The sequence below is a fragment of the Sarcophilus harrisii genome, chromosome 2, assembly GCF_902635505.1.
Source record: "Sarcophilus harrisii chromosome 2, mSarHar1.11, whole genome shotgun sequence".
Classification (NCBI taxonomy): Eukaryota; Metazoa; Chordata; class Mammalia; order Dasyuromorphia; family Dasyuridae; genus Sarcophilus; species Sarcophilus harrisii.
The window spans coordinates 443,829,899-443,842,537 of NC_045427.1; the positions used below are offsets into that span (position 1 = coordinate 443,829,899).

Genomic DNA, 12,639 nt, shown 5'->3' on the forward strand with positions numbered 1-12,639 from the left:
AAAAAGTACTACAAGTTATATTTCAAGGAAAAAATATTGTTTTGGAGAAGGAGCGATATATATTATAACAGTATAATAAGTAGAACTAGGAAAGTTATATACACTGACCAAAAAATCAAGACTTAAATTTATATAGTTGTGATGATCAAACCAGGTACCAAATAAGAGATTTTTTTAAATGCACTTTTCTACCCTTCCCCCTTTTTTTTGGCAGGGGTGACCATATGTGTGAAATATTGAATATAATTTCAGGCATTATTGATCTGTTGGTTAGTTTTGAAAAACTGCTTTCCTCCCCCTTTCTGGCCAATCTTTTTTATTTTGATAGTTCACTGATGGTGTATGGGGTGGGGAGAAGATATTTGGAAAGGAAGGTGATTTGTTTAAAAAAGAAAAAAGAATGAGAACATTATGAAATGCAAAATGGATAATTTTGATTACATTTAATTAAAAAAAGTTTTTGCGTAAACAAAAGGAATGGAACTAAGATTAGAAAGAAAGCTGAAGAACAATTTTTACAGCCAGTATTTCTGATAAAGGCCTCATTTTTAAAATATAAAGAGAAATGAATCAAATTTATAAAAATACAAATAATTTCCCAATTGATAAATGATCAAAGGATATGAAGACAGTTTTCTGATGAAGAAATTAAAGTTATTTATAGTCACAGAAAAATATCACTATTGATTTAAAAAATTCAAATTAAAACAATTCTGAGGTACTACCTCATACCTTCCAGATGGGCTAATATGACAGAAAAGGAAAGTGATAAAGGTTAGAAAAAATATGGGAAAATTGGAACACTGATACACTGTTGGTAGAGTTGTAAACTACTTTACAACTAGTTTTTGGAGAACAATTTGGAACTATGCCCAAAAAACTATAAAATTGTGCATACCCTTTGATCCAGCAACACTCCTACTAGGTCTGTATCCAAAAGAGATCATTAAAAAAGGGGAAAGGACCAGTACGTACAAATATATTTATAGCAACATATTTTTTTGGTGGTGGCAAAGAATTGGAAATTGAGGGATGTCCATCAATTGGAGAATGGCTAAACTAGTCATGGGATATGAATGTAGTGTAATGAATAGGTAGATTTTAGAAAAATCTGGAAAAACAACATGAACTGATGCTGTTCACGTGAGCAGAACCATGAAAACACTATATAATAATAGCAACATAATGCAATGATTAATTATAATATAATAGATTGCAGTGACCCAAGACAATTCCAAAGACTTGTGATGGAAAATGCTGACCACATCCAGAAAAATGACTATGGAGTCCAAATGCAGATTAAAGCATATTATTTTCACTTTTTTTTCTTTCTTGCGGTTTTTTCCTTTTGTTTGAGTCTTTTTTCACAACATAACCAATGTGGAAATGACATGATTGTATATGTATAACCTATATCTGATTGCTTGCTATCTGGGGGAGAAAAGAGGGAAGGAAAGAAGGGAGAAAAATTCAAAGCTCAAAATTTTTATAAAGATGAATGTATCTTTACATGCAATTGGGGGAAAGTCCCATTAAATTTCAAAAAAGAAAAAAAGAAAACCTTCCTCTTCTTTTCTATGATTAAGATATTAAAAGAACGAGTAGCTTAATGTCAAAATTAACCAATGTCAACTTCTGAGAAATCCTGCCTCTGTTTTTTATGGCCCAGACATTGGCAGACAGTAGCTTAATATGAAATATCAGGAATACAGCTTCTGGTAAGAGGCAGTGGGGAGCAGGGAGAGGAGATAAGGTAGAAGCAGAGAGGTAGAAGAGAGATAAGAGAGAGAGAGAGAGAGAAAGAGAGAGAGAGAGAGAGAGAGAGAGAGAGAGAGAGAGAGAGAGAGGAGTGAGAAGTCAAAAATCTGAAGTCTGGAGACTCAGGAGAAAGTCTATTGCAAGAACTGGACATTCTTGGAGAAGCCCATTTGAGTACAGAGTTCTATTTTGCTCTATTTTTGCTACTTCCTAGTTGTCTCACTTCCTCTTATCCCCTTGCTGCCTTCTACACAGAATCTTCAAGACTTGCCTGGATCTCCTGTTGGATGTCCTCTCCTATCTAAATATCACCTTTCTTCCTTCCTTTCTTTCTTCCTTTCTCTCTCTCTCTTTTTAATTAAAGCTTTTTATTTTTAAAAACATATGCATGGACAATTCTTCAACATTGACCCTTGAAAAACCTTGTGTTCCAATTCCCCCCCTTCCTCACATTCTCCCCTAAAGGCAAGTAGTCCAATATATGGTGAAATCCACCTATCTTTCAAAGTCCAACTCAAGTGTCACTTCATTCAGGAAACTTTCCTTGACCATGGCAGCCTACAATGATCTTATGCTTTATTGCACCAAGCTGAGACAACATTTTAACATATATTTGCTCTCTAGTTCGATAATTAAGCATCTACTTTATGCAATGTGTTGCATATGTAATTGTCTTGCACTGTTAAATTGGTCCACATGTATCAGTCTTATCGCCATTGCTAGATCTCTTTATTATTCACTATTTTATTTTTTACTTCACTATTTTTTGTTCTTCCTTTGTGTCCACAAGGCTCAGCACCGTGCTTTGCTTCCTGCTCTTAGTGTTTCACTGATGGACTTATTGCACTGGGAATAGAGTGCTTAGCTAGGGGAAAGAGTGGTCAGAAAAGGTAATGGAAGACCATCACTGGGAGGAGATGGTACCACGAGGAAAGGACTGTGATACTGGGCAAAATGAGATGACTGAACTAGATGGCTTCGGATGTCTTTAGCTCAGTGATCTTGAATCTTTCTTCCATTATTCTTGGGTTTTTTTTTTTTTTTAGCAGATTGCCCAAAGATACATCACACGTTGAAGAAAGAGCTTGATTCAGGGTTAAGAGTTCCCAGGTCATAGAATTTAAAGGCAGAACTCCTTCAATCTATTTTATTTTTACAAATGAGAAAATTGAGGCAAAAAGAAGTAAGGTGATTTGCTGAATTTTAAGCTGATATTTATTTCACTATGACTCCCATTGTCCTGTGACTCCACATTTTCCTTGAGGTACTCTAAAATTTAACTCTAAGACTCTAACACTTCCTACCAGGTTAGGTTTTCTGATAGATACCCTCTTGAACATATGCAACTACTAAATTAATATAGCATGCCGGGGGTTATGGGATAAGAGATAGAGACCAAAAAAAAAAAAAAAAAAAGCAGATTTGCTCACCCGGGACTCCAAGTTAGACAATGTGTGTTTGTGTTTCATCTTTTGACACTAACTAGGTGATCTTTCCTATTGTTTTACTTTCTGGGCCTCAATTTTCTCATCTATAAAATGGGAATAACAATTTATCCTGCTTATCTCATAGGTTTTCCAGGATAGTGTTTTATAACATATATGTTATATAACATAAACAATTAGACAGATTGGAGGTGTTATTGGTGATGGTATTGAGAACTTAGGTTACTTTTCCTCAGCATCAGCAGGGAACACAACCAAGAAGTCAGTCACTTTATTTTTCTTCAGCAAGGTGATCCCTTGCCTAATGACTGATGTGGAAAAAAGCATGTGATTTTACAAGGGGAGATTTTAATTGTACATCAAACATTAATTACAACTTTAATATAAAATGTTGGTTATTAAAAGCAGCAACTTGGAACCATAAATCTTTTTTAAAGGTGCACAACAGAGTCTTTACAGGATCTATTACAACTAATGAATACCCTCAGGAGTTCAATGAGAATTCCAAAGTTGGGTCCAGCTCCTTTAAAGGGCTGAGGGAGGCTTCTGTGTGTCCAGGCCAGGACCCAAGAAACTCCCAGAGGTGGGAAGTGCACTTGTCAGTTGAGTAGAGTCCCTTAGTGGGAGATTCTTAACCACCCACATATGGTGACTTGGAGTGGGGAGGTCCAAAGTGCCCAAGGCATGGGAAGATGTCCACACATCTGGAGCAGCTGCTCAATTTTCTCCCCAGATCACTTGGTTCTTGGGATTGCCAAGGAATTGTATTGTGAACAGCTAGGAACTGATGCCCATCCTTCCCACACTTTTAGCTACCCCATTATCCCCATAATTCAAAGGCAACCCTAGCCAGAGAGTGAGGGGATAATACCTTTAAAAGGTTACCTGTCCTAAGGTCCCAGCTTGACCAGTGTCCTCAGTGACAGTTCAGGACCCAGCTCAGAGCTGAGTCATTCTTAGGTAGATCTCAATCCCAGCGCCTGGGACCAACTAAAGGAGGCCCATTTACCCCACCACCATCTCCCACCTCAGATCCCCAACAGAACTTTGAAACAGCCCTACTGAACTCCCTGCTCCTTCATCCAAGTATCTTAAAGGAACCATTAGCTTTGTCTAGGGCTGGAGCTAAGGTCCATTTCAGTGGGCATGTGTTTTAATTGGTGAATGCCTAGTGAATCAGTTGGGAGAAATTTCTACTCTAGATACATGGCTAGTTTCTTGGGGCCCAAAGACCACTTAATAGTATCTGAATGGACACCCACAAAGGCCTCAGAGTTATGGCTACTCAGAGAACACAAATTTTCCGGTTGAAGGGGAAAGTCAGTGGAATGTTGCCACTTTTTTTTGGAGGGGATTAGTGGGGTAGAGAATTCAATTTGAAAGGCACTGTCAGTTCTGAGGTTTGTAAGTATTAATTTAAGTCCCTCACTGGGACCATAGATGCTCTTTATAAGGCATGAAGACAGAGATTAAGGCTTGGGGTCTAGTAAGGTAAAATAATGGAACTATCTTAAGACCTGTTTAAACACTTATTTGGCCACTTTCCATTGCTGTCCTTCATCCCATCCCTGACCTTGAAGTTTTCGAGGGCCAGCCCATTTAGAGACATAAGTCTACATAAGTGTTTCAGACCCTGCTTCCCATCTCCACCCCCAACTTCCCCAAACAGAATTTGGTAGAGCTGATGAGCATTCTATGCTATGAAGAGCAACGTGCAGCTGTTTTTCTTTCTCTGTGGATTGGTTTTGATTATTCTTAAAAGCAGCAACATCAGGAAGTTCCCACTTTCCTCCAACATGAGTGATTCCTCTTCTGGGGAGAAGTGTGGGGAAGAGGTAGACAGGAAGCCTCCAGCTTGGTTACAGCTTTTTTGTGTGTGGTAGCGGCTTTGTTCATCAAGACACTTTCTCAGTCTTAGGAGGCCTATTTATTTCCCACTCTCACTCCCCATCCCCTATTCCCTCAAATCTCAAGAGCCTGCAAAAACTAGGTTTCCTGGGAAAATGATTGTCGAAGTTTCAGGGGAGGGGAATATCTTATCTGGATGAAGTGTATGTAGCCAGCCCTACGGTCATCTTTAGGCTATTAGCTTGACATCCATTGGACGATCGCTGGGAGGGTTCCATACACAAACATACAATCAATCCAGAAAGTTGTAGAATACAAAGAGCACACTGCCTTTGAAGTCAGAAGATATGGGTTCAAACCCCAGCTCTGGTACTTACTATTTTTGTAATGTTGGGCAAGTCATACTTAGCAGAAGATTTAGAAACAGAAGGGAACAGAAGGCTCAGAGAGATTTCATGACTTACCCAAGATCACACGGATTATAAATAATAGACACAGGATTCAAATCTGTATCATAGCTAAAAGCTGGAAGGAACCTGAAAGGCCATCCAGTTTCATTTTACCACTGAAGAAACTGAAATCAAGACAAATTAGGTCACTTATTTAAGGTCACTAGGATTTAAATCTAGGTCCTCTGACTTCAGAGTCAGCATTCTTTTAGATCCTTGAACTCCCAGTCTAATGTTCTTTCCCTTACACCATCACTTCATTTCCTTGTCTGTAAAAATTGAAGCTGAACTAATTGCCTTACAAGGTCTTTGAGATCTAAAGTCCCATGTTCCACATTAAAACACATACATCCAACAGCCACCTCCATCTCTCAGCCTTCCTGTTCCAGGAACTGGCTAAAGGGGTTGTCCCAGAAAAGGCTGTGTTTAATGAACCCATCTGACTGCCGCAAGGAAGAGGGGAATCTGAGAGTATGTAGGATCCCAAGAAGGGAAGAAACTGGGTTTGGGACACTGCCTTTGGTCAAGTAATTGTCTTTCCCCTTTCCTTGATCCAGGGCTTCCAATTTAAAAAGCCCTTTGTGACCAAGTGATTTCTATCTCAGTTTCACAGCAAAGTTTGGGGAGAAAAGAGGAAGGTTTTAATTATGTAAAGAGGGAAATAGAGATTCTTCAAAGTTAAATGCCATTCCATTAAGGTAAAAAATAAATACAACGGAAAGAAATGACTCCGTTGTTAATGTTGGGTAAGTATAGTGGGGATGCAGGCCTCCTATTCAATAGAGGAATTCCTCCATCCCACAAGGTGGACAATATGAGATTGCATTGATGTCTTTCTCCTAACTATTCTCAATCCCATCTTTACCCCAATAATGGAATTCATATTCATGCTAGGTGGAGGGACATAGGGAGTGAAAGTACAGTTGCAGGAGGGAGTTAGCAGGAGGGTCTCCTTCAGAGATGAACTCCCTCCTCCCTGCCTCCCTTGTAATTCCCCACTGTGCTAAGGCACTCTGATGCCACAAGAACATTTTGCCCAAGCTCAAAAAAGGGCATGTAGCAGCTGCCCCCTGAATATATTTAGTTACTAAAATAATATAGCTTGGGGGGAGGGTGGAGAGATGAGATGAAAAGGAATAGATAAGGAAAGACAGACAAAAAAAAAGACAAAGGTAGACACATCACAGAATAGAAATACTTGGACATAGGTAAAAAGACAAAGATGCAGAAAAAAATATGGACAGATATTAAGAAAGAGTAAAATAGAAGGACTGGGAAAGAAGACAAAAACACAAAAAGAGGCAGAGATTTTTTTTAAAAAAAGACACAAAAAGGAGAGAATATGAGAAGAGAGAAGTCAGTTCTAGCTAGGAGCTCAGTCAAAAACCATGGGAGCTTCTGCTCCAGGGCTTTTATCTTAGCCTTCAAAAAGGCATGGAATCCAGAGCTGAGCATCAAATATATTCCCATCTCCCTTGAAACCCCTGGGGAAAGAGAGAAGCCCAAGAGCTTAGCAGGCCCCTGGGATAGACTTCCCTCTTCTCTCCTTTGGTTAACAAGACTTTTTAAAGACTGTCTTCATGCTCTTCCCCCCACCCCCCTCTCCAAGATTGGGTCAATATGGGGTAGTCCCCTCCCATTCCACCAGGTACTGGACTTTTCCTTCAGGGGTCACCCTTCGAGCAAGGACTTGGTACTTTTCACCACATGCCAGCCGCCCAGCTGCACCAAAATAGTTGGTGATGGAGGACTTGAGGTGAGAAAGAGAGGAATCATCCTCACTGATGCTCTCAAAAGTGTGGCTATCAATGCCATCATCGGGTCTTTCGGGGCCCGAGCCCCCTTCAGCACTGCTGTCTGAGGTGCAGCGCCCACCAGGCTCAGTTGCCCGTCGCTTCGCCCCTAAGGATGTGTAGGCTTTGGCTGCCAGCTTCCTCTTCCGGCTGCCCACAGTTCGCCTGTCCAGGAGGGGCAGAAGGTGATGATGGGAATGGGGAGCTGGGTGGATCAAACTGGGGTGTGGCGGGGCTAGGACTGAGTAGTTGAGGGGCACATAATACAAACTTACTCCATACAGAAGCCAAGCCTGTTTAACCACTGCCCACCCCACAAGACATTTACCCCACCCTGGGTACTTCCTTTGTTTTAGAAGAGGATGTGACATCAGAAAGTGATGCCATAACATGCAAGTGAACCGGACTGAAGGGAGGGATGTCTATTAAAGTGTGAGGGAGGGACGGGACCTTATAGCAGAGGATATTAGACTAGAGAGAGCCCAGATCCATGGAATCAGTGCTAGGGTAAAGCCAGGGCTTGGGACCATTGTCAGAGAGGCTCCTGATGGTGCTCACCTGGACTCGTAGGACAGGCTGGTGGAGGCTGAGCCAGACGTGCTGGCAGCGTCAGTGGAGTCCACATCGGAGAAGAAGGTTTGGCCTGAGCTGGCACTGAAAGAGAGAAGGGGGAGAGAGGTAATGCTGTCCTTCCAAGCAAGAGCTCAACTCTCTCAGGTTAACCAGGCCCCAGCAGCAGGGGCCTGCCCCAACCTAGATCATAGAACATTACACCCAAAATGACCCAGGAAACATAATTTAGACATCTTTAAAGATCATCTTGTCCATCCTCATCTTCTTACAGAAGGGAAGGCTGAACCCTACTGAGAGGAAATGACTAGCCAAAGATCATGAATTAGCAAGTCTTCTAACACCCAAATCTTGCGTGACTTCTGTAACTCCAACTCATCTCCCTCTTCTCCACTGAAACAGTTGCTCCTCCCTGCCCCTTACCTCCACCCCTTATAGGAACATGACAGTGGGAAAAACACATGATTTGGAAAGAGAAGACCTAGAATTTCAGCACTGCCACTGTCAGCTGTGTGATACTGGCAGGTCACATTCTTTTACTGTCTTTAGTGTTCTCATCTTTAGAATGAGGGCATGAGACTAGATAATCTTCCAGCTTCCTTCCAGCTCTAAATCTTCTGATCTTTAGCCCCCTGTTTTTTGCAAGGACACTGGGAACACCTTCCCTTCCTCCCTACTGTCTCCACTCCCATCTGGTGCACTCAAACCTAGGAAATGGGGATTAGCCTCGATTACCTTTTTAAACTCTGAATCTCATCTAGCGTGAAATCAAATATGCTGGCCAGGTGGTGATTGGTGCTCCAGGCTGAGGTGAAATCACTCTAAGGGCACAGGAGATACACAAAGTCACTGAATTTCTGGCATATAGTCTGTACCCTTCCCCTACCCTCTTTTAGAAAGCCTTCCTCTTCTCTTCCAACCCTCCCCCCTCCAAAAAGACCTGTCAGGGCCCTGAACACCAACAGTGGCATAAACCCTAGGAGGGCAGGAAGCATATCCTCATCATCCCTTTCAATGCTCTGAAATGCCTAGATTAGGGCTGGGGCTCTGGTTTCCTCATCTGCAAATTAAGGAATACTTCTCCCCTTCTCATTGGGTTGTTGAAGAAAAAAGCATGTTGTAAATCTTAAAAGTACTGGAGAAATGTGGGTTTTTACTGTGGCCAGTACTTCGTGTGGGACTGGCTCAAGTTACTTTTGTATGTGAGAAGAAGGTTAGACTTTGAGTCAGGAAATACAAGTTCAAATCCTAACTCATTCAGTAGCTGTGTGACTTGGGCATCCTGTGATCTCTCTGAGTTTTCTTATCTCTAATGGGATTACTACCCTACAATACTGTGATAGGCTTCTTGTAAAAGTGCTATAGAAATATGGGGCTCTTAGTTGCGCTCCAATGACCTTTCCCAGATAAACTTATTTCCTCCTAGGCTGTAGCACCACTAGGGCAGAGGCCCTATCTTCTGCATCTTTATCTCTCTGCTGGAACTAGAGACCAGATTTAAGGAACAGGGTTCTGCATTTAATAGGCAGAGACTGTTTGTTAAATAGATGAGCTGCTCTCAGAGACTTGTAGCCACCTGGGGTAGTGAAGACAAAATGCCAGATTAGGAATGGAAGAGACTTTTTTAGGGAGATTAAATATCTTGACTAATGTCATAAAAATATAAGTAGTAGAGACAGTACTTGAACCCAAGTCCAGTACCCTTTCTCTTACATACTTGAAGAAGAAGGTCAGGAGCTCCCTAGTTGCTCAATAATTCTCTCAATACCATGACCCAGTAGCCCCTTAAGGCCAGGAGCATTCCAAGTTCCTCTCAGAGTGGGCAAACCTAGCCTGCTCATCACTGTTATTTCCCCCCACCCAACCTAACTCTCAGTCACTTAGACTTAATAGCTGTCCAGGTATGCACAGGACCACCTGGTCTCCAGCTGCCCTGTCCTCTGAAATTGGGAGGGGAAGATGATGTCCTGTTCCTTAAGTCTGGTCCCTGGTCATGAATGCCAGAGTTCAGGGATAGCATTAGAGGGAACTTGTTCTGAAAATGGTACAGTGGAAAGAGCCCTGGTTTGGTTTATAGGCCAGCCTATCAATGGTCCACTAAGTGACCTTGTATATATTATTTGCCTTCTCTAGGCTTCTATTTCTTCATCCACATAATATGAATAATAATCCTTGTCATACTTCTCAGACATACTTCCAGAATTAAGAGTTCAAATGGTCCTAAATAGTCCATCTAGTCAAACTTGCTCATTTTATGGATGAGGAAATGAAAGCCTAGAGAGAAGAAGTGGTTTGCTTGGTCTATGGTATCAATAAGTGGGAGAGCCAGAATTCAACTCAGGTCTTCTTACTTCATCCCTGTCTCTTTTTACATCACTGTACCACAAGTTTTTATGAGGATCTAATGGATGACTGATGTGTATGTGCTTGGAGAAGTATGGAGCACTGTATAAATGGAGGGGGCTTTATTCTTACCAAAGGTACTGGAATTTTTTCCCATACGGGGCAAGTTATATATGGCCACCAAAATTAGGATGGGAGGAAGAGAAGGCATATTCCTTTTTTAACAAAATTTTGCTGGTTTGTACAGACCCAGAAAAGTAAAAGTGTGGAGAGTAAGACAGACAGTGAGAAACTAACACTGGGAATAGCATCTTCCAACAAAAATTTTGATCTTTTTCTTCTAACAACTCGCCTTTTCTGCTGTTCATGAGGCATCGAACTGTGGACACAGAAAAGGGAGAAAGAGAGAGAGTGTGTCAGCCTCCCCCCTCTTCTCCATTATCTTGGGGAAGAGGGGAAAGGAATGGGAGTCTAATGGGGGGAGACTGAGCAGCTGGACATCCAAGAAAGAGAAGGCCAGGGCAGAGATTCAGCTCTTCACATACTTTATGGAGAAGGGTGTTCTGGCCAGAGAGGGACAGGGACTAAGGCCGTGAAGAAGGGAAGGAATCACAGGAAGGGGCTTGGGTCACTGGTGGGGGTAGGGGGTAAAGGGCTGGGATTACAAGATTTTAGCAGTGGGAAAGGATGGGGGCCTGGCACTATGGAAGGTTGGGCTTGGAGTCATGGAGATGCTGTGATTAGAAGGGTGAGAGAAAACAAGGACTGGCATCAGGATCAGAGGCAGGTGGAAAATAGGGACTAAAAGGGGTCATGAGAAAGTTGGGAGCATAGGGATTGAAGGGACTAAGAAACTCTTAAAATTTTATGACACAAGTAGGACTGAGGTCATGGTGCAGGGGCAGAACCAGGGCTGGGGAGAGAGGGGAAGTTCAGCATCTACTGTACTTCCCTGTCTTGTCAGGCTGAGATCTCAGGGCAGAAATGCCAAGTCACTGCTGCAGCTCCAGCCCCCTGGGCCTGTGTGGGGAACCCTACCAAGGCACTGACCTATGCTTAGTTTGGTACTTGCTCTTCCCTCTCTTCTGTAGGTCAGAGGAAGTGCCGCCATTTTCCTTCAAAGTCACCACTTTGTCTGGCAGGAGTTTACCAGGTGGATTGGGGGGGACTCGGATCCTTAGTCGGAAGATACATTTCTTCTTCTTGATCTCCTTGCCACAGAGAAACCTAATACAACATATGAAATATAACCAGCATTTCTTTAAGCACCTACTATGTTTAAAGCACTATTTTCTAAGGCAAATGGATGAGGGTTGGGGGTGGGGAGAGGAGGAGGGAAGGGAATGGGGGAAAGCACTGGGCAAAGGGCCTAGGAAATGCTTCAGGGCTTATCATAGCTTCTTATCTCTGGGGTCCCAAGTTAGATTCTAGTCTAGCCCCAAACACACTCTTTGGTCCAGAAGAGACATAATATACTTATGAACTATAAGAAGCATGAGATAGTCTCAAATTCCCAGGTAACTGGGGACCCCATTACTTTTCATTGTTCTTTCTCTTCCACTCTTTCAATTCAGAAATAAAATAGAACAAACACTTTTTAAGGATCTACTCTGTATATAGAACAGGGTTTCTTAACTTGGGATCTATGAACTTATTTTTTTAAAAAAAATCTTGATAATTACATTTCAAAAGGAATTTTATATGTTTTATTTTATGCATTTTAAAAATATTGTTCTGAGGAGTCTGCAGGATTTTCCAGTCTGCCAAAAAAAAAGTCCATGACAAAAAACTGTTAAGAATCTTTGCTTTAGAATATTATGGGTAAAAGACAAAGTTTATATAAGATACGTCCCTTGCCCTCAAGAAGCTTACAAATCAATAGGATCAGTGACACACAAGCAGATACCATGCCTGATAATTCATATTACAGCTGAATACACTAATAGAGTACAAAAGAAAGATCCCAATAAGTCTAAGGGGGAAGATCATTACAGGGATCCACATAAAGGCTCCTATAAAAGATAGGGTAGTATTATGAGTTTTGAATATTTCTCCTCATTGCATCCCTTCCCTGAAGCCTATCTCCTAAAATTCTGTTCTTGCTGTGTCTTACATCTAGAATTTAGAAATGGAATAAAATTTGGGGATCATTTAGTCAAGCTTAATTTTACAGATGAGGAAACTAAGGCCCTGAAGTTGCTCTCTCTAGGTCAAAGCTTCTTAAACTATGGGTTATGTCTCCACTTAAGTGGTCAAGTAACTGAACAAGTGGGTCATGAAAAATTTGGCAATGGTAAAAGGCATCAAATATTTTGCCAGGATTTAATTCTTAATGTAAGAATAAATTTTGATTATATTAAGTTAAAAAGTTTTTGTACAAATAAAACCAATGTGGACTAGATTAGAAGGAAAGCAGTAAACTGGGGGAAAAAT

General features: G+C 41.4%; 1 protein-coding gene across 2 annotated transcripts in view; it reads right to left on the minus strand.

Moving 5' to 3' along the window:
- Positions 1-3,171: 3,171 nt before the first annotated feature.
- The window catches only part of PHF19 (PHD finger protein 19), a 38,813-nt gene continuing 29,345 nt past the window's right edge, over positions 3,172-12,639 (minus strand). For both annotated transcript variants that reach the window (XM_031954212.1, XM_031954211.1), the window contains exons 12-16: positions 11,257-11,433; positions 10,504-10,585; positions 8,599-8,684; positions 7,852-7,947; positions 3,172-7,458 (exon numbers count right to left, since the gene is read on the minus strand). In XM_031954212.1, coding sequence (XP_031810072.1) covers positions 7,116-7,458; positions 7,852-7,947; positions 8,599-8,684; positions 10,504-10,585; positions 11,257-11,433 — 784 coding nt within the window. In that variant the 3' untranslated portion in view covers positions 3,172-7,115. The remainder of the gene's footprint in view (positions 7,459-7,851; positions 7,948-8,598; positions 8,685-10,503; positions 10,586-11,256; positions 11,434-12,639) is intronic.